This window comes from Colletotrichum scovillei (genome assembly GCF_011075155.1).
Source record: "Colletotrichum scovillei strain TJNH1 chromosome Unknown Contig00003, whole genome shotgun sequence".
NCBI classification, from domain to species: Eukaryota; Fungi; Ascomycota; class Sordariomycetes; order Glomerellales; family Glomerellaceae; genus Colletotrichum; species Colletotrichum scovillei.
The window spans coordinates 3679945-3701206 of NW_023336261.1; the positions used below are offsets into that span (position 1 = coordinate 3679945).

The window sequence follows — 21262 nt, forward strand, 5'->3', positions numbered from 1 at the left end:
TGGATGCCTTGTGTCATTGGAAGGCGCAACTTGCGCCAAACGTTTCCGCTCTTTCCTTCCGATTCCCTGTACCTTTGCTGCACATCCACTGCACCTGCTTAAGGTAAGTACCTACCTAGGTTCTCGCTGCTCCCCCCGCCTGCATCTGCGCTGCACGCACTGCACGCACAGCAAGCCAACCCGCCAGCATCTTCCCGGCCGCCCCCAGTCGCGACTTCTCTCATCCTCTCCCATCTGTTATCCTCTGCGATTGCGACTGACTGCGACTGACTGCTGAGGTACCTTACTCCGTCCCCATCCCCGGTCCCACGGCTAAAGTACCTACCTCCCTCAACTGACTGTGTTCCGTTGCCTACCTACGTTGTGTACCTCAGTTACCCAAGATATTCTTACTTGTACCTCCAGATTTGAGTCTTGACACTTTTCACTCACTCGCACTCGCACCAACAAACTAACCGACTTGTATCCATCCGTACCTTACCTTACCTACATACTCTCCGCATACCGCCTCCCATTTGCAGCTCCTTTTTCCCTCCTTCTTTATTCTTTTTTTTCGGCTTGTTTGCATCTTTTACCCCTCTGCCCTAACTCACCTTACCTTGCTCTCTCTATTTTTCCAGTTCTCCCGTCCTGGCTGCATCTGCTGCATGTTGCGTCCCGTAGCCTCCAACTTGAGCCCGCGCCAGAGTCTGCGACGAATCCACAACCGCCCGACATCATCCACGTCCGCGTCCACGTCCACGTCCCTGTCCCTCTCTCTCTTACTTCAAAAGTGGCGTTCCTCCCCCACTAAGCATACACGCCCTGAGCTTCTGTCTCTTACAACGTGCCAGGCCATCAGCAGTCGTCTCCCGAACCGTCTTGCTGCAGCCCCGTGCCGTACTTTCTGCTCTGAAAAGTCGCCCACCTACACCACCATCTCGTTCCGTTCTTATACAACCTCTCGCTCCATCAGTAGCAAACCCACCATCTCATCTCACATAAACCACGGCAAACAGGTCGCTGCCATGCCCAACACCGATACCGCTGCCGCCGGGCTTCCGGCCGGCTCAGCTATACCTCACCGTGAGCCGAGGCCCCAATCCGTCGAACGGGTGACGGATCACCTCGAGACCCCCTCCCTCGACGATCGGACCTACCGAGTCGTGAGGCTGTCCAACAAGCTCGAGGCCCTGCTGGTACACGACCCTGAGACGGACAAGGCCAGCGCCGCCCTAGACTGCAATGTTGGAAACTTCAGCGACGAGGAGGAAATGCCGGGAATGGCCCACGCTGTCGAACATGTACGGCCCCCCTCCCCGAGGCTCTGCCAAGACCCAGAATCTCCCTATCCACACGCTCAACCTCTTTTCCGCTCTCCGTCACGCTGACACTTGCATGCGCAGTTACTGTTCATGGGTACCAAGAAGTTTCCTATAGAAAACGAATACTCACAGTACCTCTCCAACAACTCGGGCAGCTCCAACGCTTACACCGGCGCAACCTCGACTAACTACTTTTTCGACATCTCTGCAAAGCCTGCCAACGATCAGGAGCCAACAGCCGAGAACCCCTCGCCCTTCAAGGGAGCACTCGATCGCTTTGCGCAATTCTTCATTGAGCCCCTGTTCCTCGAGTCGACCCTCGATCGTGAGCTGCGCGCGGTGGACTCGGAAAACAAGAAGAACCTGCAGAATGACCAATGGCGACTCCACCAGCTGGAGAAGTCTCTTTCCAACCCGAAGCACCCGTTTTGCCACTTCTCGACCGGCAATCTCGAGGTTCTCAAGGAAGACCCAGAGTCCAAGGGTGTCAATGTCCGCGCAAAGTTTATGGAGTTTCACGACAAGCACTACTCGGCAAACCGCATGAAGTTGGTGGTTCTGGGAAGAGAGCCTTTGGATGTTCTCGAGACATGGGTTGCCGAGTTCTTCTCCGGAGTTCCCAACAAGGATCTGGCGCCCAATAGGTGGGAGGCTGAGGTGCCCTTCCGCGAGAGTGAGCTCGGTATGCAAGTCTTTGCTAAGCCTGTCATGGACTCTCGCGAGCTGAACCTCTTCTTCCCTTTCCTCGACGAGGAAAAGATGTACGAGTCGCAACCCAGTCGCTATGTGAGCCACCTGATCGGTCACGAGGGCCCTGGTAGCATCATGGCCTACGTCAAGGAAAAGGGCTGGGCCAATGGCTTGAGTGCCGGTGCTTACCCCGTCTGCCCGGGCTCTCCTGGTATTTTCGACTGTCAGATTCGCCTGACAGAGGAGGTAAGTCCTGCACTGAGATGACCGCCGCCTTCACACTCCCCCACCTCGAATGCTGACGTACGCTATAGGGTCTCAAAAACTACAAGGAGATTGTCAAGGTCTTCTTCCAATATGTTGCGCTTCTCCAGGAGGCGCCACCCCAGGAATGGATCTTTGACGAACAGAAGGGCATGGCCGACGTCGACTTCAAATTCAAGCAAAAGACTCCAGCAAGCCGATTCACCAGCAAGATCAGCTCTGTCATGCAGAAGCCTCTTCCGCGGGAATGGCTACTCAGCGGATACAGTCGATTGAGGAAGTTTGATTCTGGGTTGATCGAAAAGGCCTTGGCGTGCTTGCGACCAGACAACTTCCGTATGACTATTGTGTCACAAAAGTTTCCCGGTGACTGGGATCAGAAGGAGAAGTGGTACGGTACCGAATACCGCCACGAAAAGATCCCCGAGGACTTCATGGCCGAGATCAAGAAGGCCGTCTCCAGCCCTGCGTCGGAGAGACTTTCCGAGCTTCATCTTCCTCACAAGAACAATTTCATCCCCACGAAGCTCGAGGTTGAGAAGAAGGAGGTCAAGGAGCCGGCTCTGTCGCCGCGTGTCGTCCGAAGTGATGGCCTCGCTCGAACGTGGTTCAAGAAGGATGACACCTTTTGGGTGCCCAAGGCCAACTTGGTCATCAGCTGCCGGAACCCCAATATCTACTCTACCGCGGAGAATGCTGTCAAGGCAAGGTTCTTCACCGATCTGGTACGCGATGCGTTGGAGGCGTATTCGTACGATGCCGAGCTTGCAGGCCTGCAGTACAGTGTCTCGCTCGACGCCAGAGGCCTGTTCCTTGACCTCAGCGGGTACAATGACAAGCTGGCGGTACTCCTGGAGCAGGTTTTGATCACGATCAGGGATCTGAAGATCAGAGACGAGAGATTCGACATTATCAAGGAGCGCCTGAATCGTGGATACAACAACTGGGAGCTGCAGCAGCCGTTCAGCCAGGTCTCTGACTACACGACGTGGTTGAACTCTGAGCGCGACTATGTTGTGGAGGAATACCTGGCTGAGCTGCCTAACATTACGGCTGAGGACGTCCGGCAGTTCAAGAAGCAGATGCTTTCGCAGGTCCACATTGAGTCTTATGTCCACGGCAACTTGTACAAGGAGGACGCTCTCAAGCTCACCGACATGATTGAAACCATCCTGAAGCCCCGCGTTCTTCCGCGACCCCAGTGGCCAGTGATTCGGTCATTGGTCATCCCCCCTGGATCGAACTACGTATACAAGAAGACGCTCAAGGATCCGGCCAATGTCAACCACTGCATCGAAGTTTGGCTCTATGTCGGCGACAAGGGCGATAGAATGGTACGAGCCAAGACGATGCTGCTAGACCAAATGGCTCACGAGCCAGCCTTTGACCAGCTGCGAACGAAGGAGCAGCTCGGTTATGTCGTCTTTAGTGGAGTTCGAAGCTTCTCTACTACGTACGGCTTCAGGTTTATCATTCAAAGTGAACGGACACCCGAGTACCTTGAATCGAGAATCGAGGCCTTCCTCAACCTGTTCTCCAACACGTTGGACAACATGTCTGAGGCAGACTTTGAGGGTCACAAACGCAGTCTAATTGTCCGAAGGCTCGAGAAGTTGAAGAATCTGGACCAGGAGAGTAGCAGACACTGGGCCCAGATTGCCAGTGAATATTACGACTTTGAGCTCCGTAAGTTGCCCAAGATGAATGCAGGAACAAGGAAAGTGCTGACGTTATTACAACAGCTCAAGAAGACGCCGCCCACATCAAGACGCTCACTAAGGCCGACATGTTGGACTTCTTCCAGACGTACATCAAGCCCGGGTCGGCAACACGGGCAAAGCTCTCGGTGCACTTGCGCGCGCAGGCTACGGCACCGGCCAAGGAGGGTGCCGAGGCCAAGGTCAACGGCGTCAGCAAAGAAGAAGAGTCACTGCCGTCAAGTGATTCTCCACCAGTCGTTATCGAAGACGTTCGCAGTTTCCGAGCCAGCCTTGTAGCGACTAGTGGTGCGCGACCTGCCAAGGATTTGACCGAGTACGAAGACACTGATGCTAAGCTGTGAGGAGAGAGAGGCGGATGAAGGTTGTTTAAGATGTTCACGCATACATGGCCAAGCACACACACACACACACAGGCGGCGTTGAGACTTTTCGGTAGTTGTTTTTTAAGACGCATTTGCTAGAGAGACAACGGACTCAGGTCACGCCATGTTGTCTTCAGTCGAACAAGAGCTCGGAGAGACATAGCTGTCGGATTCGGTGCCGGGGTGTACAGGCATTCATGGATGGAATATAGGGAGCATGATGTTATGAGGCTTCACGACATAGGATAGAACCCTAATAGCTCTTAAAGCCCCTAGTTCCGTCTGTCCACATAGACAGACGGAAAGGAAGACTGCCTTCTCCCATTGCTACATGAAAATAGCTTTGGGGAAAGCGAGATCGAATAGAAAAAGTAAAGTTCTTGCATGCTATACCTGTGGAAGTTTGACGGGATGTGATGATTTCTCCGGGTAACAACTACCGAGTGACCCCTGCTTCAGGAGCAGACCGCACGAGTCAGCTATGGACAAGAAAGTGGCGAGTGCTCGGGTGTATCTCTGGCTGGGTTGATCGAAAATGAGAATATATGTATACGTAGTAGGACATGGTGAACAAGTATGGACTTGGTGCATGATAGTGCCTATTCACATAGCCTAAGGTATGAGACTACGGGCAGCAGATCACTGTCAGTGAGGGATGCTATTGCCGAGACGATGAAAGTGCTGGTTGAGCTGACGTCAGGTGGGATGAGGATGCATACCTTAGTGGGGGCCTGAAGGCGCTTGGACTCGAGATTCGTATGGAACTGATTTTTCTCAAAAAACGGACTTTGCAGTCAGTCTCCTTCCTTTCCTACGGGAAGTTGAGTTGAGTGTGGGGATGGGTGGGCGGTGGGCTGAACTTGCAGGAAGGAGCACAAGATCGGGGGGGAATCTGAAAAAAAAAAAAAAAAAAAAAAAAAGACTTGGTTTTTTTTTTGTCCTGCTTTTCTTTCTGCCCCTCTCACCATACCCGGTCCCCTCTTTCTCCAATGCAGAATACGTGCCTTCCCTGCAAGCTTCTTTACCGTCTCTTTCCATTTTTTCCTTTTTCGGCCCCCCAAGTGCTGAAAGTCTCAGTGTGGGGGGACTCGAAAATTTTGTGAGGTTTCTTCGGTCCCATTTTGGACGAATTGGAGTTGGCGTGAGGAATTCTGCTCTTTTGCCCTTGGCCGAGTATTCCCTACGAGGTAGTTATACAAATAGACGGGACATCTCATTTGGCCTTGGTCAGGGCAAGCAGAGCCAACACCGGGCTAGGTAGGTGACTGGAAGAATCTGATGTGGTGATGTCTTGGTACTGGCCAGGATTGTGCCAGCGGAGAGCACTTATTCAGAGGAAGGGAAGGAACTGAAATATGTCTAATGACATCCACCACTTCCTCCTAGGAAGAGCCTCCAAGCCGCAGTCACACTCTGGATGCCTTGGCAAGTCATTCATCCAATCGTCAGGTCAGCACGGGTCAGGCCAGGCCACCCCCCGATCCTAGACCAATATAGAAAACAGAAAGAGAGAGAGAGAGAGAGGAGGGGGGGACTGAGATGCTTTGGGGTGCGTCAAGTCTCTGTCCCGCACTGACTAAAATCCAAAAGTCCGCATCCAGAATTTGTTGCCTTTGTAGCATTTGACTGGCAGGTAGGCTCCCCCATCAGCCCAGAGAAACGGATGATGTATTACTGAGGAACTACCTTGTAAAATAAAAGCAGCAGCGTTGCTTGCTTTGTATCTGTGTATGTGCAGTATGGCAGTTCTATTGGTAAAAGGTGCTATGCAAAGTTGGGACAAGTAGCTAGATAGACTGTGATTTGTGTGAGTGACACCTTGGACCTTTCAACCCACGCGCCTCTCTCTCTCTCTCTCTCTCTCTCTCTCTCTCCGTTTAGTGTCTCTCACCACTCTTCCTCGCTCTTTCACATCCCTCTTGCCTTCCTTAGGTCACAAAGTAGAGACAGAAGGCATTGGACTGGGCCATCTCTAATCTGCCCCAAGTCAAACACACCCACATCCGTTCACTCTCCCGTCACCAGCTCACGTCCCTTACACACCTCACACCGGAACACCGACCTAGACTGGACGAGCACAGCGCATTTACAGCACAGCACGGCACAGCACAGCAAAACACAGCACAGCTCTTGCCCTCCAGCTGCAATTAGATCCAAATCCAATTGCTGCCCGCTGCCCTCACGAGTCACCTTACCCTCTTCCGCTGTCTGCATCTCATTCCATCGGACCCTCCCACTTTCTTCTCTCCACCCCACAGCCCACCCCCAAAAGTGCAGTCGTCTGTCTGTGTCTGGACGTCCTCAGCTGTAATTAATTCTATATTCTCCCCGACAGGACCTGCCACTGCACTTGCACTTGCACTTGCACCTGCACCTGCACACCCCCATCGGCTTTGCGGCTTGCCCTACCTTACCTCACAGGATTATAGTGCCCGAGGTACCGTCGATTCTTCCCCACGAGGTCCAGTACTGCTGGCCTGAGCCTCGAATCGAATCGAACCGGATCCTCTTGTGAACCCGAATCTGGTCCTGGATCTGGCTGCACCACACATGCAATACGCCCCCTCTGTCGCCGCACCCAATTTTCCCCCGCTGCCACTCCAGAGCTGCACAGGCAGCTCACCTTCACCACGTCTTCCTCAAAGAAGAGAAAGATCTCTCGCAATCAGACGCGCACCGACGACACATCGAATCCATCTTCCCCCGACACCGTCCTGCCGTCGTGCGAGCCAAACGACGATCTAGCCTTCTCCTTCTCTGCCGCCCACTCCACCGACGGCCTGTCGACCCCTACCTACCTTCGAGGCGACTCGTACCCAGCATCAAGCCTACCTGCGCGCCTGCAGACTGGCTCCCTCGTCTCTGCCGAGTACGCTTCAAGCACGGCAGCCTCATCACCTTGTGGTGTTGCCGACCTGTCCATTGACAGCGACCGAGGAGGCGATATTTCTGGCACAGAGACTGGCACTGCGCTGACGTCCCATTCAGCCAGAAGCCGGTCTCCCTTCAACGTCTCCCGCCGCGCCATCATGACCAGTGATGCCAACCCTCACCAGCGCTCCTCCTCTCCCTTGAAACGAAGAGCCTCCAGCATGGATCCCGACGCCGATGTCAGTATGAAGGAGGAGGATGTCGAGATGGCCTCCACCAACCAGCAGCAGCAACAACAGTCAGCCGAGGATGCCGAGTCAGCCCCGAATTCCTCCACTACACACTTGCCCAGGGCCATGAGTATCGACTTGCCCGATGATGTTGCGAAGGGAGCATCCAAAAAATCCAATGATAAGGGTATGAGTATCTACGGTTGAGAGACTATATCAATGGCTTTTCGCTGACCAAGGGTTTTCCGGCAGATCTCCCCCCTCTCGAGGACCAAATCAAGACCATCCAGACCCTCCTCAAGGCCTTCAACGACGAACCCCCGAAAGTTGGCGACGTCGCATACGTTGTGTCGAGATCATGGGTGGAAAAGGCTTTGGCGCTTGGTGGAGACCCCAAGTTTGCCAAGAAAGAGACGACAAACGAGCCGCTAGGCCCTGTGGACAATTCCGATCTCATTCTCGAGGTCCTGTCCCAGCCCAGCGGTGACGACTTTGTTCGGATGAAGCCTGGTACGGGCATGGAGGAGTGCGAGCTCTTCCCGGAAGACGCCTGGACGCTCGTCTCGGAGTGGTATGGCGTCGGCGAGGGACAGAAGCCCATTGTGCGCAGCGCTATCAACGCGGCGCCCGACTCGACGAGCGAAAAGAACGTCATGTTTGAGCTGAACCCGCCCGTCTTCACAATCCACAGACTCTGGTCCATGGCAAGCCCTTTCAAGATCAAGGACGAGCTGAAGAGCAAGGAGCCTCTCGTCCTGGCCCGGAGTGCCACCACACCCTACAACCCGTTCTACAAGGAGCTGAAGGAGCTCACCGGGGTCCCTCTGGATCGTAAGATGCGGGTGTGGCAGCTTACTCAACAGCCCGAGGCTCAAGAGTCGTCACCTCGGTCTGCCCTCACACCGCCCGATTCCCCAAACCCAGGCAAGGACGGCGAGAGCTCGTCGGGCCCCTGGCAACGCATGCTCGTGGAGGTGCCTAGCTTCACAAAGGTCAACGGCGGAGACCGACAGGTAGTACCTGCGGTGGACAACACTGCCAACCCCAACTACAATGGCAACTCTCCCCTCTCGGTCTACGGACTGATGCAAGACATGACTCTTGTGATTGATGAAGAAATTGCGAAGAACGCATGGGTCTCAACCTACTTCAAGAATGGCAAGAACGACAAGGTTCTGGCATCTAGAGGCTCTGCCACGAGCCTGAAGGCCACCAGCAGTGGAAGAAGCAGCCCTGCTCCTCAAGGACCCGTTACCAGAGGCCGAACCCAGCAGAAGAAGAAACCTGGCCGGGGCTTAGGCGCCGTAGGTCTCCAGAATCTTGGAAACACATGTTATATGAACTCGGCCCTGCAGTGCGTCCGCAGCGTAGAGGAATTGACAAAATACTTCTTGACGGACAAGTACAAAGAGGAGCTCAACAAGGGTAACCCTCTTGGTTACAAAGGACAGGTGGCAATGGCTTATGGTGGACTTCTCAAGGAGATTTACAATGAGTCGAGAGGTGCAGTTAGTCCCCGCGACTTCAAGAACACAGTCGGTCGTGCTCGCGCCACTTTCCAAGGCTGGGGTCAACAAGATACCCAAGAGTTCCTCGGTTTCCTTCTCGACGCGTTGCAAGAGGATCTCAGTCGTATTCATAAGAAACCATACATTGAGAAGCCGGACTCGACAGACGACATGATCGGTGACGAGGAGGCCATTCGCAAGATGGCTGAGGAGGTATGGGATATCACTCGGAAGCGCGACGACTCCGTCATCGCAGACCTCTTCACTGGCTTGTACAAGTCCACTCTCAAGTGCCCAACGTGCGATAAGATCAGCATCACTTTCGACCCCTTCAACAACCTGACTTTGCCGCTGCCCATGGAGGACATGTGGAGCCGGCCTGTCAAGTTCTACCCGCTTAATGACGTGCCTGTGAAGTTTGAGGTTGAGCTGCCGAAGCACAGTGCCATCGAGTTGTTGAAGAAAGCGCTCTCAGACAAGACGGGTGTGCCTGTGGAGTTGCTGATGGGAGCAGAAGAGTTCAAGGGCAAGTTCTTCAAGGTCTACTCCGATGCCACCTCGGTTTCGGAAGAGATCCAGTCCAACGATATACCTGCTTTCCATGAGCTGGAATCGTCGCCGACCAACTACCCTCCTAAGCAGAAGAAGATGGGTACGCCCAGGTCGATGCTAGAGATCAGCGATGAGCCTTGGGTTGACCCACGCACTGAGCGTTTGCTCGTCCCTGTTCTTCACCGCAAGAAGACGGGCAACACTTACAGATTGAGGGGAGACGACATTGCAGCACCCCCTCACTTCATCGTTGTTACGCCTGAGGAGGTAAGCTGAAATCTAATTCTTGCGACACTTGTGTGAAGCTAACAGCATTCTAGTCCCGGAATGAGGATGCCATTCGTCGCAAGGTTTTGGAAAAGGTGGCAACGTTCTCTACCTGGTCCGAATTTGAAGAAACCGACGAAAGCACCGATGCGGATATGGTCATCACATCCCAATCAGATGCCGATTCCTCAGGAGACAGTAAGGTCGTCTCTAACTCGGTAGAAGGCGAGGATGACTTGGTAAACGTTTCTGTCGGCGCAGGCGAGAAACAGCAGACCCGGCGACCTACTCTGAAGCAATTCAACGTTCGCCGCCCGAAGTGGGCGAGTCCCAAGGAGTACCTTCCGCCTCACCTCCAGAACCTGTTCGAGCTCAGCTTCTTTGGCGAGAGTAACGACTATGGGTTGCCTGTGGGCTGGAATACGGTGGACGACAATAAGAGCTTTCGTCTCCTATCTTCTCGCGCCCCGGAACTCCCTAACGAAGACTCGAACAGCCCTGGCTCCACCAACGGTGCAGATAGTGAACACGAGAGTGTCAGCGAAGAGACTACACCGCAGTCTGTTGAGGAGCAGACCCGCATGGCGGATGAGTCGGAAGAGGACGAGCCCGTTCGCGTCATCAAGGTATGTATTCTTCGGGCGAGCGACAGCAGAGGAAGCGGCAAAAGCTAACGTTGTCCAGCCGATGAACCGAGGAAGGGGCAACCACAAGGTCGGTGGAGCTCGCCGGAAGAACAACAAGGGCAACAAGACCTACGGAAAGAGGGGCGGCAAACGCCGCAACAGAGACTCGCGGAACAGCAAAGAGCAATCCTTCCACGTAGTTGACGTTGAGCCTCAACCATCGCCTGAGGACGATGTTCGCGGTGGCCCACTCGTTCGTCTGGATGAGGGCATTGTCGTCGACTGGTCCGAGGAAACTTGGGACTTGGTGTTTGGCAAGGAGTCACTGCGCGACACTGACGACAACCGCGGCTCAAAGACCTTTACCGAGCCGGAGGAGCTCAAGGACCCCATCTTGGAACAGAAGCGTAAGTCGCGGATGGCTCGCAAGAAGCAGGGCATTACCCTTGAGGAGTGCTTGGATGAGTTCGAGAAGGCCGAAGTCTTGTCTGAACAGGACATGTGGTATTGTCCACGCTGCAAGGAGCATCGACGTGCTAGCAAAAAGTTCGATCTCTGGAAGACGCCAGACATCCTCGTTGTCCACCTGAAGCGGTTTAGCAGTGCTGGCTGGCGCCGCGACAAGCTGGACGTTTTGGTTGACTTCCCCATCGAGGGTCTCGATCTTCATAAGCGTGTTCTCTGCCAGGAGACGGGTAAGGAAGAGATCTACGACCTCATCGCGGTCGACGATCACTTTGGTGGTCTCGGCGGTGGCCACTACACTGCTTACGGGCGAAACTTTGTTGACGGCCAGTGGTACAACTACAATGGTAGGTTGACCCTTTGCAGAACATGACTGCTCGTACTCACCATTTTCCAGATACCTCAGCCAGCAAGACTTCGCCTGAGAGCGTCGTTACTAGAGCGGCCTACCTGCTCTTCTACCGGCGTCGGTCCGAGGGCCCATTGGGCGGCCCTCGCTTCAAGGAGATCTTCGACAAGTTCGACAAGGATGGAGAAGACGATGAAGAAGAGGACACCGATTCGGGGGAAGATCAACGTCTCGTCGGGGGCTCCTCCCTAACTGGATCGTCGAGACTTGGGATCGGAGCCGAAGCAACTCACCCGCGCGGAAATCGTGGTTTGGCTAGTAACACAATGTCCACGGCCAACCCGGGTGCAGAGGATGATTTGCCACCTTATGAGGGTAGCTCCAGCACCAATGTTGGTAGCGACAACATCCAAAACAGCATTGAGGATGAGGGCATCGGCATGACGGACTACAACGGAGACTCGACTGCGTTCTCCGCTACGCAGGGCTGGAACTGGAATTCCTTGGACTCCGCTGATGGTACCAACAACTCCCTTGGTCTGGACGGCTACGGGAGCGACGACGCACAGCCAGACTCGTCAGACGAGCGCGAAGTCGGCAACGACACTGATATGCAGTTTGATGAGACCATGGGAGATTACGAGACCGCCCATGATGAGGCGCCTCCGCCGCCCGATTTTGGCGCTCAGGTTGGTCTGTCAGAGATCCAGACCGCCGCATGGGCCCGTCAGAACAATGCAGAAGTCATTTCTGTGCCAGCTGCTGATGACGATACCGCTTCCACAGAGGCAGCCGAGATCCACCTTGACGACGACGCGGAGGCGCATGGACAGACTACTCGGTCACACTAGTTCTTGCCGATGGATCTACTAGATGACTACGACGTATTGTGATTCCGGAAAGAAACCTGTTGCCCGCTTCGGCGTCGCAGGGAGACATGAAGAGACGCCTGGACGTATACCAAGACGCAAGCACAGCAAATGTGTTCATGGGGCTATGAACAAGTACCGGGGGGGGTTGGTTCAGGGGAGGAGGGATGCATTACACAAAACAAAAGCAGAAAGGATACAATGAGGCGTAAATAGAGATAGAGTCCCCCTCATGCCCTGGCATATACGAGGCTAGTCTTCCATAGCCTTGTTGGTTTTTATTGGAGTATCGGTTGCATGACGGCATGTGTGTATGACTCTTGATTATCACGTTATGCTATAAAAGGATTGGCAAATCCTTAACAAAACTAGCTGTGTATCCTGCTTGTGAAAACATCTGTTTTTGAGAATATTGTTTTGAAGTGGTTGTTCGCCGACAGACATGGCCGACTCAAAATCCGCTTTCTAGGGTACCTGGTGCGAGTGAAATTCAAAAAAACTGGTTTGATTGCCCAGTACCTGCCAGACTGCCCATCAGGTCCGTGCTCCATGGGTGGGTCTGCAACTCGGTTGACGGGGCATCAATTCTTCCCGACGAATGACAGCAGGTGTAATCAATTGCTTCCGCGATCACCAAGCTATCCCCAGAAACCCGAGAGTTGGTTGAGAGCCAGGACCGGAATCGAATTGACGACCGCCACTCTCGAATCCGAAGCGAATCCCCACTACTCAATTGATCACAGCACACCGAAGCCATGTTGTCGGCATCCAGACGAGCAGCGACGAGCGCCCTGTCGCGGCAGCTCCGCGTCGCCTCGAGACCGTTTAGTGTGTCGACGACGGTCCGCACGACCGAGAGACCCGCCGTCGTCGAGAAGAACGAGGCCGCGACGCCCCAGGTCGCCGACAACACCGTCCCCGAGACGGTCGGGCAGGCGCCGAACCGGTCGCTTGTGTGGTCGCGCAGCCAAAAGCCCCGCGCTGAGGCAATGACTGGTCCGCGGTTTGAGCAGACTGATTTCGCTCTCCAGGTGAGCTAAGCAACGTCGACAACCCCTGGAATTGAGTGGAGAGGGTGAAGAGATATGAGGGTGATGGAGGATGAGGGGTCAGATGGCTTGGAGAGTCAATTGTTGGAGATTCAGCTGCTGGAGAGGGTTGGGAAGTCTATAAAGAACTTGGGACTAACGTGCGTCGACAATATAGCCACAACCTCACTCCGCGATGGAGCTCGTTCACAAGGAGCCCGTCCGGTGGACTCACGCCCGCGTCGTGGCGTGTGATGGCGGCGGCGGACCGTCTGGTCACCCTAGAATCTTTATCAACACTGACAAGCCGGAGATTTCGAGCTGCAACTACTGCGGTCTTCCTTTTGTAAGTTTAGACCCCACATATCCTGCTATCTATGCACCGCAACGAGTCGAACAATGGGGAAGAGCTAATTGATGCAATGACCAGGCCAACGAGCACCACCGCAAGCACCTCGAATCCCTCCCCGAGACCTCGTACCCCCTCGCATAGAGCCAGCAATAGCTGTAGACGGTGGAACGGGAGTGTTTGGCAACGGCAATAGCCACAGCGGCAAGGGGTCGCCAGCTTTGGGATGAAAAGAGAGAGCGAATAGACACCGTGTGCTGTGCGACGGGCTGGAAGCCGTGGGCTGTGTAGATATAGCAGGATCAGAGTTGCTTCGGGTTACACCAATTTCACAATTTTCATTCAAAAATTAGCAGATGTTTGAGGTCTCGGGTTTTGAGGCGTTGGTGAGGTGCAGAATGACTGCCCTCTTGAAGCATCGGGGGTCCAAATGGCTTGACGCTGCGAACGTTCGCTGTTTAATTTACCGGCATCGTGAAAGGGACGTTGATGAGATGGCCAATGCGGATAGTCATGAAGACTCATGGCTTTCTTGGTCGTCCCAAATGTTAGGAGTGTTTTCGAAAGGTGCATTAGAAGAGGATGCTGGACAGCGACATGACACAGTTCAACATTCGTCATGGTAAACTGCAGAAAGTGACTTGGAATTTACCATGATTTGCCGCACCATCAGCTTCTACCTTACGGGCATTGAATCCCTCCGATAAGGCGACATTACACAGAATTCAATACGAAAATCAGACACCGTTGTCAATGATTTTCAAACAGTTTGCTTCACTCAAACCACAGGATCTGAGGTCATATTAGTATTACTTCCCGCGTCTTGCGTCTCTGAAACCGTCCAATCTGCTGCTTTCCCAAGGTAATCTGACCTCACTTTATCCATCAAACCTGCCCCACCAGATTGGAGACCAGCGCGGCGCCCGCATCATTTTCCACACTTCCAAGCACGACCACAATGTCTCCGACGACACCACAAACCAACCGTAACCAGACCTCACAGACGACGACCCTACTCATCCTCTGCTTCATCATCATCTGCCTCTTTCCGAACCTATTTCACTTTCTCTGGAACCTGCCTCTCACGGCCCTAGGCTACGCATTTTCAACACGCAGCAGTAGCTCCAAACCCCCACGTCATACCCCACCAACTACCTCATCCGCAACAACATCAACCATGACGGGCTCCTGGTTCCAAAAGCAGTTCTCCCTGCCCGCCCGCTCGCGCGGCTCCTACCTCATCACGGACGAGATCGTCGGCGCCCTCCCGGAGCTCAAGAACTACAAGGTCGGCATCCTCCACCTGTTTGTCCAGCACACGAGCTGCGCCCTCAGCCTCAACGAGAACTGGGACGACGACGTCCGCGCCGACATGAGCGATGCGCTGGACCGCATCGCGCCCGAGGCCGGGCCCAAGGGCCAGGAGCTGTACCGTCACAGCGCCGAGGGTCCCGATGACATGCCGGTGAGTTTTACTTCTTTTCAATCTTTCCGGTGCTACGGTGTGGTGATCTGATATGATGTGCGTTACAGGCCCACATCAAGAGCGCTCTCGTTGGCGCGAGTGTTACTATCCCGATCAAGGATGGCAAGCTGGTAAGTCTGATCACAAACAATGTCGAAATGCTGGATTTCCGGCTCACTTACATTGTCTAGGCCACGGGAACCTGGCAAGGAATCTGGTACCTGGAGTTCAGGGCTAGCAAGCATCAGCGCCGCCTGGTGGCAACCATCCAGGGAGAGCCCAAGGCGTGAGTTTCTTAGGTGCTATGCAGATAGAATGAGATAAAACGTCACCAATTCCAGTTTCAAACAATGAATACCATTCTATGTGGTGTCGATCGATGCAAATATCGCGTCAAACCTATTGTACAAGCCCACCGGTCTACTTATGGCACTTTTGTGACCTACGCCAAAACGCCTCGCCCCTGATCCCTTTTCGTGAGAAGCCCTTCCCCCTTTCTGCGTCCGCATTTCGCGCGACCCGCAGCTCTTACTGCTGTTGCTGCTGCTGCTCGCCATTTTCCTCTTCGTCTCCCTTGGCCTCCTGCATGTCCGTGTCGTCGCCGCTCGCCAACACCTTTGTTCTCGGGACGTATCCTTCAGGTGCGCTCGCGCCGGGCGTAGCAGCAACGATGTTGCCGTTCTCGTCGACGAACTCAAAGTTGTATCTGCTGAGGAGGTGGGGAATCGCCGAGAGCTGGGGGCCGTATCTCGCCGTGTTGTCGTAGAGCTCGAAGAGGGGGACTGCCAGGAGTTTCATGTTCTTGGGGACGCTGAGCACCTCTGTTGGAACACGGGTTAGCAAAAAGTGTCGCTGTTGTTGTGAAGCGTTCTATAAACGTACTGCTCTTGGGCAACTGGATAAAGTAAAGCTTCTTGCATTCCTTTGGCCGAGTCACATGCGCCGGGACAAAGGGGTACATGAAGGTCTCAAAGTTGGGCCGCCACCACTGGGCCAGGCAATCGCCAACCTGCCAGTCAGCAGGCTCCTCACCCTCGCCGATGCGGCCGACGGGGGCGAGGCGCTCGTCGAGGCGGGCCTTGAACCCTTCGACCTCGTCGTCCTCGGGGCGGAGGTAGTCGCCGGGGAGCTTGAAGAAGGCGTTTGCGATTTGCAGCATGAGGATGTGCGGGTGGTTGTGCTCATGGCAGACGAGGATGCCCTCGCAGGTGCGGCGCATGCCGTGCTGGGTGTAGTGCTCCTCGAGGCGCTTGAGGCGGGCGATGACGGAAGGGTCCTCCTCGGGCTGGGTCTCCTTGACGCCGAAGGTGTAGTTGGAGAGCGGGTAGAGGCGGATCGTGTCTGGTTGGTTTGAGTTGAAGGAGAGGGGGATGATGGGCGCGTGGCCCGATTGCAGGGCCGTGGTTGTGATTGTCGACATTGTGGCTGTCGTCCCTATATGTGTGTGCTTGGGTGAGTCTCGTGGGATGCGCGCGACGGGCGGGAAATGCTAATGGGAAAGTTTGCAGCTGATAACCAGGTTCGATCTTGGGAAGGAAGGCGCGTTGGACAGGGCTGGAAGCTGAGCTAAAGCACGGAGGTGTTGGAGCTTCCACGATTCAACCAGGAGGCACAGGCTGGCTAATGGGGAAGGCGGTGGGGGCTGAACCCCTGTTACCCCGGCCCCACCATCCGGACCTCCTTCACCGAGGTGAGCGGCCCAAGTCCAACGACACGCCTTGCTGTACATCGTGAAGTATGGCCAATTTGGCCCCACTCCTGTCGCTGGTATCTCTTATTTCTTTAGTCTGGTCAAGTAATTTCATTTTACCATGTCGTACTAAGTAAGTCACGTCGGAGTGGATGCTGAAACATCCTCTAGGCTGTTTCTCTAACCCTCCTTGCCTAAGGTACGACGGTCAGGCATAGTTAACTCTTGATAACACGGTGACTGCAATCCACTGAAACAGCCAATACGATAGACTATCTACTGCAATCCAGGACTGTTTTCTTTTTTGGTTCTTGGTTCTATTCCCCTCACGGCCCATTTTATTATTCGGACTCGAATCGTTGTGAGAGAGATCACATCGTGTAACAGAACTGTTTGCCACTCTTTGAAACATACACTAATTATATTGTGCTCGATATCATGTTTTGAAACAGAACTATAGAGTCAATTCTTGGTAAACAGTAAAGTCTAGATCGAGTTTTCTTCACTTACCATAACCTACGTTTGCAAGGTTGCTACCACTTGTCTGCGCAATAGATCTAGGTACACCAGTCAGGCAAAAGGCACCCGGCTGATGATGGAGTCACTTTCTCACCGCTGGAGGCAGAAGGACCCGCTCTTTGCTCCTCGATGTGAAAGGAAGGCGCCTCGAACCGAGCACCTTCGCTTGGTTTCTCTTCTGCTTTATGGCTGGTCCCCTCTACCCTTCTCATTGTTTACTTCCCCCACACACTCCTCTCCCATACCTCCCACAACCTACTCTATATCGCACAAGAAGCTTGAGAACACCACTTTTTTTCGCGTTTCCAGGCTATTCAATTCTTCAGGCTTCATCATTCTAATTCTTCTTGCTCATACGAACGCAGCTCTGCTATTCTCGGAGGACCTGATCTCTCACGATCGCCTGAAGAAGGCCATTCAACTCACTTTTCTCCAGCTTGGTAAGTCATCAGACTCTTGTTTCATCATAATCCGAAGGAAAACTTTCGTCTTTTCTTCTATCGGAGCGGTATTTCCAGAGTCGAAAACTCTTGCTCGCCCTCACCACTACAGTACCCTCCTCTCTCTCTCTCTCTCTCTTTCTCTCTCTCAAAATTTGTCTGCCCTAAAATCCTCGTGAGGCGCCCGTCTGTCACACGGTTTCCATTTGAATCGTTCCTGCCCTTGCGATCTAAGCCCAGGAGCTTTCGCTGACATACAACACAGCTCAGGAACCCACTGCTGTCAAACCGGGGAGCAACGATGGACGAAAATGATGGCCATGGCGGCCTGTCACTGAGCGATGTAGCTCACTCGAAGTTGGACCGTGCCAAGACGGGTACAGTGCCTCTCAAGCTCAGAGAGACGACTACCAAGACCACCGAGCTACTTGGTAACCTCAAGATATCCTTGGACAGCATGTCCGATTTCAAGAGGACCAAATGGTGGTGTGAGATGATTGACCAACTTCAAAAGAAATCGGGTATGCCGCGCATCGTCATTGGTGTTCTGGGTGACACTGGATCCGGAAAGAGCTCTGCAATCAATGCTGTTCTGGATGAGGAAAGAGTTGTCCCTACCAACTGCATGCGGGCCTGTACGGCTGTCATCACCGAAATCTCGTGGAACAACTCCGACGATCCGACGCAGAAGTATCGTGCAGAGATCGACTTCATTACCCAAGGAGAATGGACGCAGGAGCTCCTTCAGCTCTATAGAGACCTCTTCGACTCCGAGGGCAGACTACTCTCGACGGACATTCGCAACCCTGATAGTGAGGCTGGTTCTGCATACGCTACTTTGCGCGCTGTTTATCCTCAACTTAATGATGAGGAGTTCGAACAGAGCCATCCCACAGCGCTTGCCAACCACCCGAGTATCAAAGAGGTGATTGGTGCAAAGATGGTTGTTGCAGACAGCGATCCCGACAAATTCTACACCAAAATTCAATCGTTTGTGGATTCGGAGGAGAAAAGCAGCGGCTCTAATGGCAGGCCTCAGGAACGCAAGATGGCGTTTTGGCCTCTGATCAGGGTTGTTCGTGTCTTCTTGAAGTCAGAGATTCTATCCACCGGTGTTGTTCTAGTGGATTTGGTATGTTCTTGCAATCCATTCTGCTCTTGGCTATGCTGACATATAGAAGCCCGGAGGACGGGATTCGAACAGTACTCGAGCCGCAGTGGCGGCCAAGTACATCAAAGAGTGTACTAGACTGTGGGTAGTCGCGCCGATCAATCGTGCTGTTGACGATAAGACGGCAAAGACTCTCATGGGCACCAACTTCAAGCAGCAGCTCAAGTACGACGGTGCATACTCCAGTATCACCTTCATCTGTACGAAGGCGGACGATATCGCCCTTGATGAAGCAGCCGAAACTCTTGGCGTGAAGGGTGTCATTCGAGACCAGCAAGAGCGATATGAGACTTTGCAGCCTGAGATCAACTCAAAGAAGAAGCAGTTGAAGATGTTGGAGTCTCAGAAGAGAGGCAATCATGCCCACTACAAGGCGATCAGCACTGAACACGACCTCTGGCAGGGAATCGAGCTACAGGCCGCGCGTGGCGAGAGACCTTTCACGCCTTACAAGTCACCTCGCAAGCGCAAGCGCCGGGCCAGAAACTCATCGGCTGAGGCCACGCAGCTCAAGGGGGACGTGGAGTCAAGCGACACAGAAGAAAGTGACGACGAGGATGAACTTGCGAGGGATCTGGATGACTCCGGCAATCAGCGTGAAGTTGTGTCAGCCGAAGATGCACTTGCAAAAGTCAACGAGCTCAAGGAGCTCAAGAAGGCTATGCGCAATCAGAAGCATCAGCTTGTTGAGCAGATCAACCAGCTCAAAGAGACCATCGACAATCTGGTGGCCGCGCGAACACAGCTCAAAGTCAGCATGTATCATATGTGTATCCAGGGCCGGAATATGTATTCTCGCGAAGAGATCCAGAAAGACTTCGGCATTGGTCTTCGCGAGTGAGTCACTTTAACCTTCCCTATGGCCAGAGAACGATTTCACTAATGACGATCTTCAGACTAGATGACGAGCTCATCGCGGAGCAGCAGGGTGATGACGCATCACAAAACATCCAGGAGTCTACCAATTATGAACAGATCGGCAGAGAGTTAGCCGTCTTCTGCATCAGTAGCCGCGGATACCAGCAGCTGAGAGGCCGGATGAAGAAGGACACTCAGGTTTTGGGATTCACCTCCTTGGATGACACCGAGGTCCCGGGTCTTCGAAATCACACCCTTTCCCTAACTGCTGACATCCAAGCCTGCTACTTCAAGAGCCATTTGAACGACATCGGCCGTGTGCTCCAAGGACTAGATCTCTTTCTCGCCGGTGACGAGGCCAGTCTCAAGCTCTCAGAAGCCGAGAGAAAGGAGGAATGTCAATTTCTGAAGACGACCTTGAAGAACTTGTACAAGGTGAGTTGATATTTGGAGCAGATGACATTATGCCGAAATCTAATATCTCTCTCACAGAACCTGAAGAAGGACATGGCCGAATGCATGAGCGCTTGTCAGAAGGCTGTTCAAGGCACATTGGTGCGCGCGCCGCAAGGCGCCAGCAACGCATCTGCAAAGGCGGTTGCTACTGTCCGCAGCTGGGGCGCGGATCCCAAGGCTGGGGGCCTTCGCTTCCCGACCTATCGAGCCACTTGCCGTCGCCGGTAAGTCGCCCATAGCAGACATCCTGTCAGTACTCGAGTAACTAACACCGTAAAAGTGGCATATTCAAGGGCGCTGCCGGCCCTCGCGATTTCAACGAAGGTGAGATAGAGCAGTGATATATCATGCTAAGACATCGGCTAATCATGGGCGTAGAACTTTTGAAGCCTCTCAAGAATCGCGTGGCTCACAGTTGGAATACAAGCTTCAACGTCAAGCTGCCTGCAATTCTGGATGATTTCGCTGCAGCTTTCAAGGCGCATATTGACGAGTTCCATAGAACTATGGAGAGTCGCCGTTTTCTTCTTGAGAACAGTGGTCTGGTTCAAGGCATTTTTGCTAAGCAGGTGACCAGATTGGCCGATAAGCTTGAAGGCTCCACGAAAAACAAGAAGCTGTTCGTCGCCGACAGCCAGAAAGAGGCTAATCGCTGCTTCGTTCCTGTGGTTTCCGATGCCATGCGCCCGGCCTACGACTACTGCGCCCAGCAGAGAGGTGAGAATTTTCCGCACCATGATCGTAGAGAGTCAAAGCAGAAAGCTAATGACACTCATAGGCGCCGGCTGCTTCTTTGTCATCAAGGACTACATGGAGACTCACGTCAAGACCCAGCGGGCGACCATGTTCAAGAAGGCCGCAGACAAGACGTCTGATGCGGCGCAGCTGATTATGAAGCGTCTGGACACGATGATCCGCGACGAGGCCAAAGGCCTTCTGGCTATCGTCGAGCAGGACTACACCACCCTCATCGGAACGGTGGCGACCGAGTCAGACAAGCGTGTTCAGAAGATGCTGAAGCCCGTTCTCACTAAGTTCTACCGGGAGCTCATCGATGCCCTGACTCTCATTGAGGAGGAGATCGTCATTCCCATTGCTGAAGTCGAGACTAAGCCGGGCGGTAACGGAAGTGATGATGAATACCAGCTCGATGAGGACATTGTTCATTGATGACTCGGCTATGGATCTTGCAAGGATTGTAACACTGG

At 53.7% G+C, this 21262-nt stretch overlaps 6 protein-coding genes across 6 annotated transcripts; 5 read left to right on the top strand and 1 right to left on the bottom strand.

The window, feature by feature from the left end:
* The first annotated feature begins 324 nt into the window (after positions 1-324).
* On the top strand, positions 325-4613 carry HER10_EVM0011629 (ubiquitin carboxyl-terminal hydrolase). Its single transcript, XM_035483151.1, has 4 exons — positions 325-1283; positions 1386-2240; positions 2309-3944; positions 4001-4613. Exons 1-4 carry the CDS (start codon positions 648-650, stop codon positions 4318-4320), a joined length of 3447 nt encoding a protein of 1148 aa, XP_035336598.1. The 5' UTR covers positions 325-647; the 3' UTR covers positions 4321-4613.
* Positions 4614-6278: 1665 nt separating this feature from the next.
* On the top strand, positions 6279-12383 carry HER10_EVM0000611 (ubiquitin carboxyl-terminal hydrolase). Its single transcript, XM_035470385.1, has 5 exons — positions 6279-7629; positions 7695-9769; positions 9823-10395; positions 10454-11207; positions 11258-12383. Exons 1-5 carry the CDS (start codon positions 7371-7373, stop codon positions 12058-12060), a joined length of 4464 nt encoding a protein of 1487 aa, XP_035335576.1. The 5' UTR covers positions 6279-7370; the 3' UTR covers positions 12061-12383.
* Positions 12384-12590: 207 nt separating this feature from the next.
* On the top strand, positions 12591-14026 carry HER10_EVM0006752 (zinc-finger domain-containing protein). Its single transcript, XM_035476329.1, has 3 exons — positions 12591-13109; positions 13285-13452; positions 13537-14026. Exons 1-3 carry the CDS (start codon positions 12834-12836, stop codon positions 13597-13599), a joined length of 507 nt encoding a protein of 168 aa, XP_035336157.1. The 5' UTR covers positions 12591-12833; the 3' UTR covers positions 13600-14026.
* A 313-nt stretch (positions 14027-14339) lies between these two features.
* On the top strand, positions 14340-15230 carry HER10_EVM0012671 (uncharacterized protein). Its single transcript, XM_035482061.1, has 3 exons — positions 14340-14920; positions 14989-15051; positions 15112-15230. Exons 1-3 carry the CDS (start codon positions 14414-14416, stop codon positions 15208-15210), a joined length of 669 nt encoding a protein of 222 aa, XP_035336690.1. The 5' UTR covers positions 14340-14413; the 3' UTR covers positions 15211-15230.
* A 101-nt stretch (positions 15231-15331) lies between these two features.
* On the bottom strand, positions 15332-16506 carry HER10_EVM0000539 (cleavage and polyadenylation specificity factor subunit 5). The gene is made up of 2 exons (XM_035470315.1): positions 15803-16506; positions 15332-15741 (listed from the first exon to the last, which is right to left on the bottom strand). Exons 1-2 carry the CDS (start codon positions 16338-16340, stop codon positions 15449-15451), a joined length of 831 nt encoding a protein of 276 aa, XP_035335572.1. The 5' UTR covers positions 16341-16506; the 3' UTR covers positions 15332-15448.
* A 1364-nt stretch (positions 16507-17870) lies between these two features.
* HER10_EVM0008924 (uncharacterized protein) lies at positions 17871-21224 on the top strand (the record flags this gene model as incomplete). The annotated part of the gene is made up of 7 exons (XM_035478429.1): positions 17871-18701; positions 18751-19577; positions 19637-20033; positions 20091-20278; positions 20335-20378; positions 20433-20771; positions 20833-21224. 7 exons carry the CDS (start codon positions 17871-17873, stop codon positions 21222-21224), a joined length of 3018 nt encoding a protein of 1005 aa, XP_035336339.1.
* Between the last annotated feature and the right edge of the window lie 38 nt (positions 21225-21262).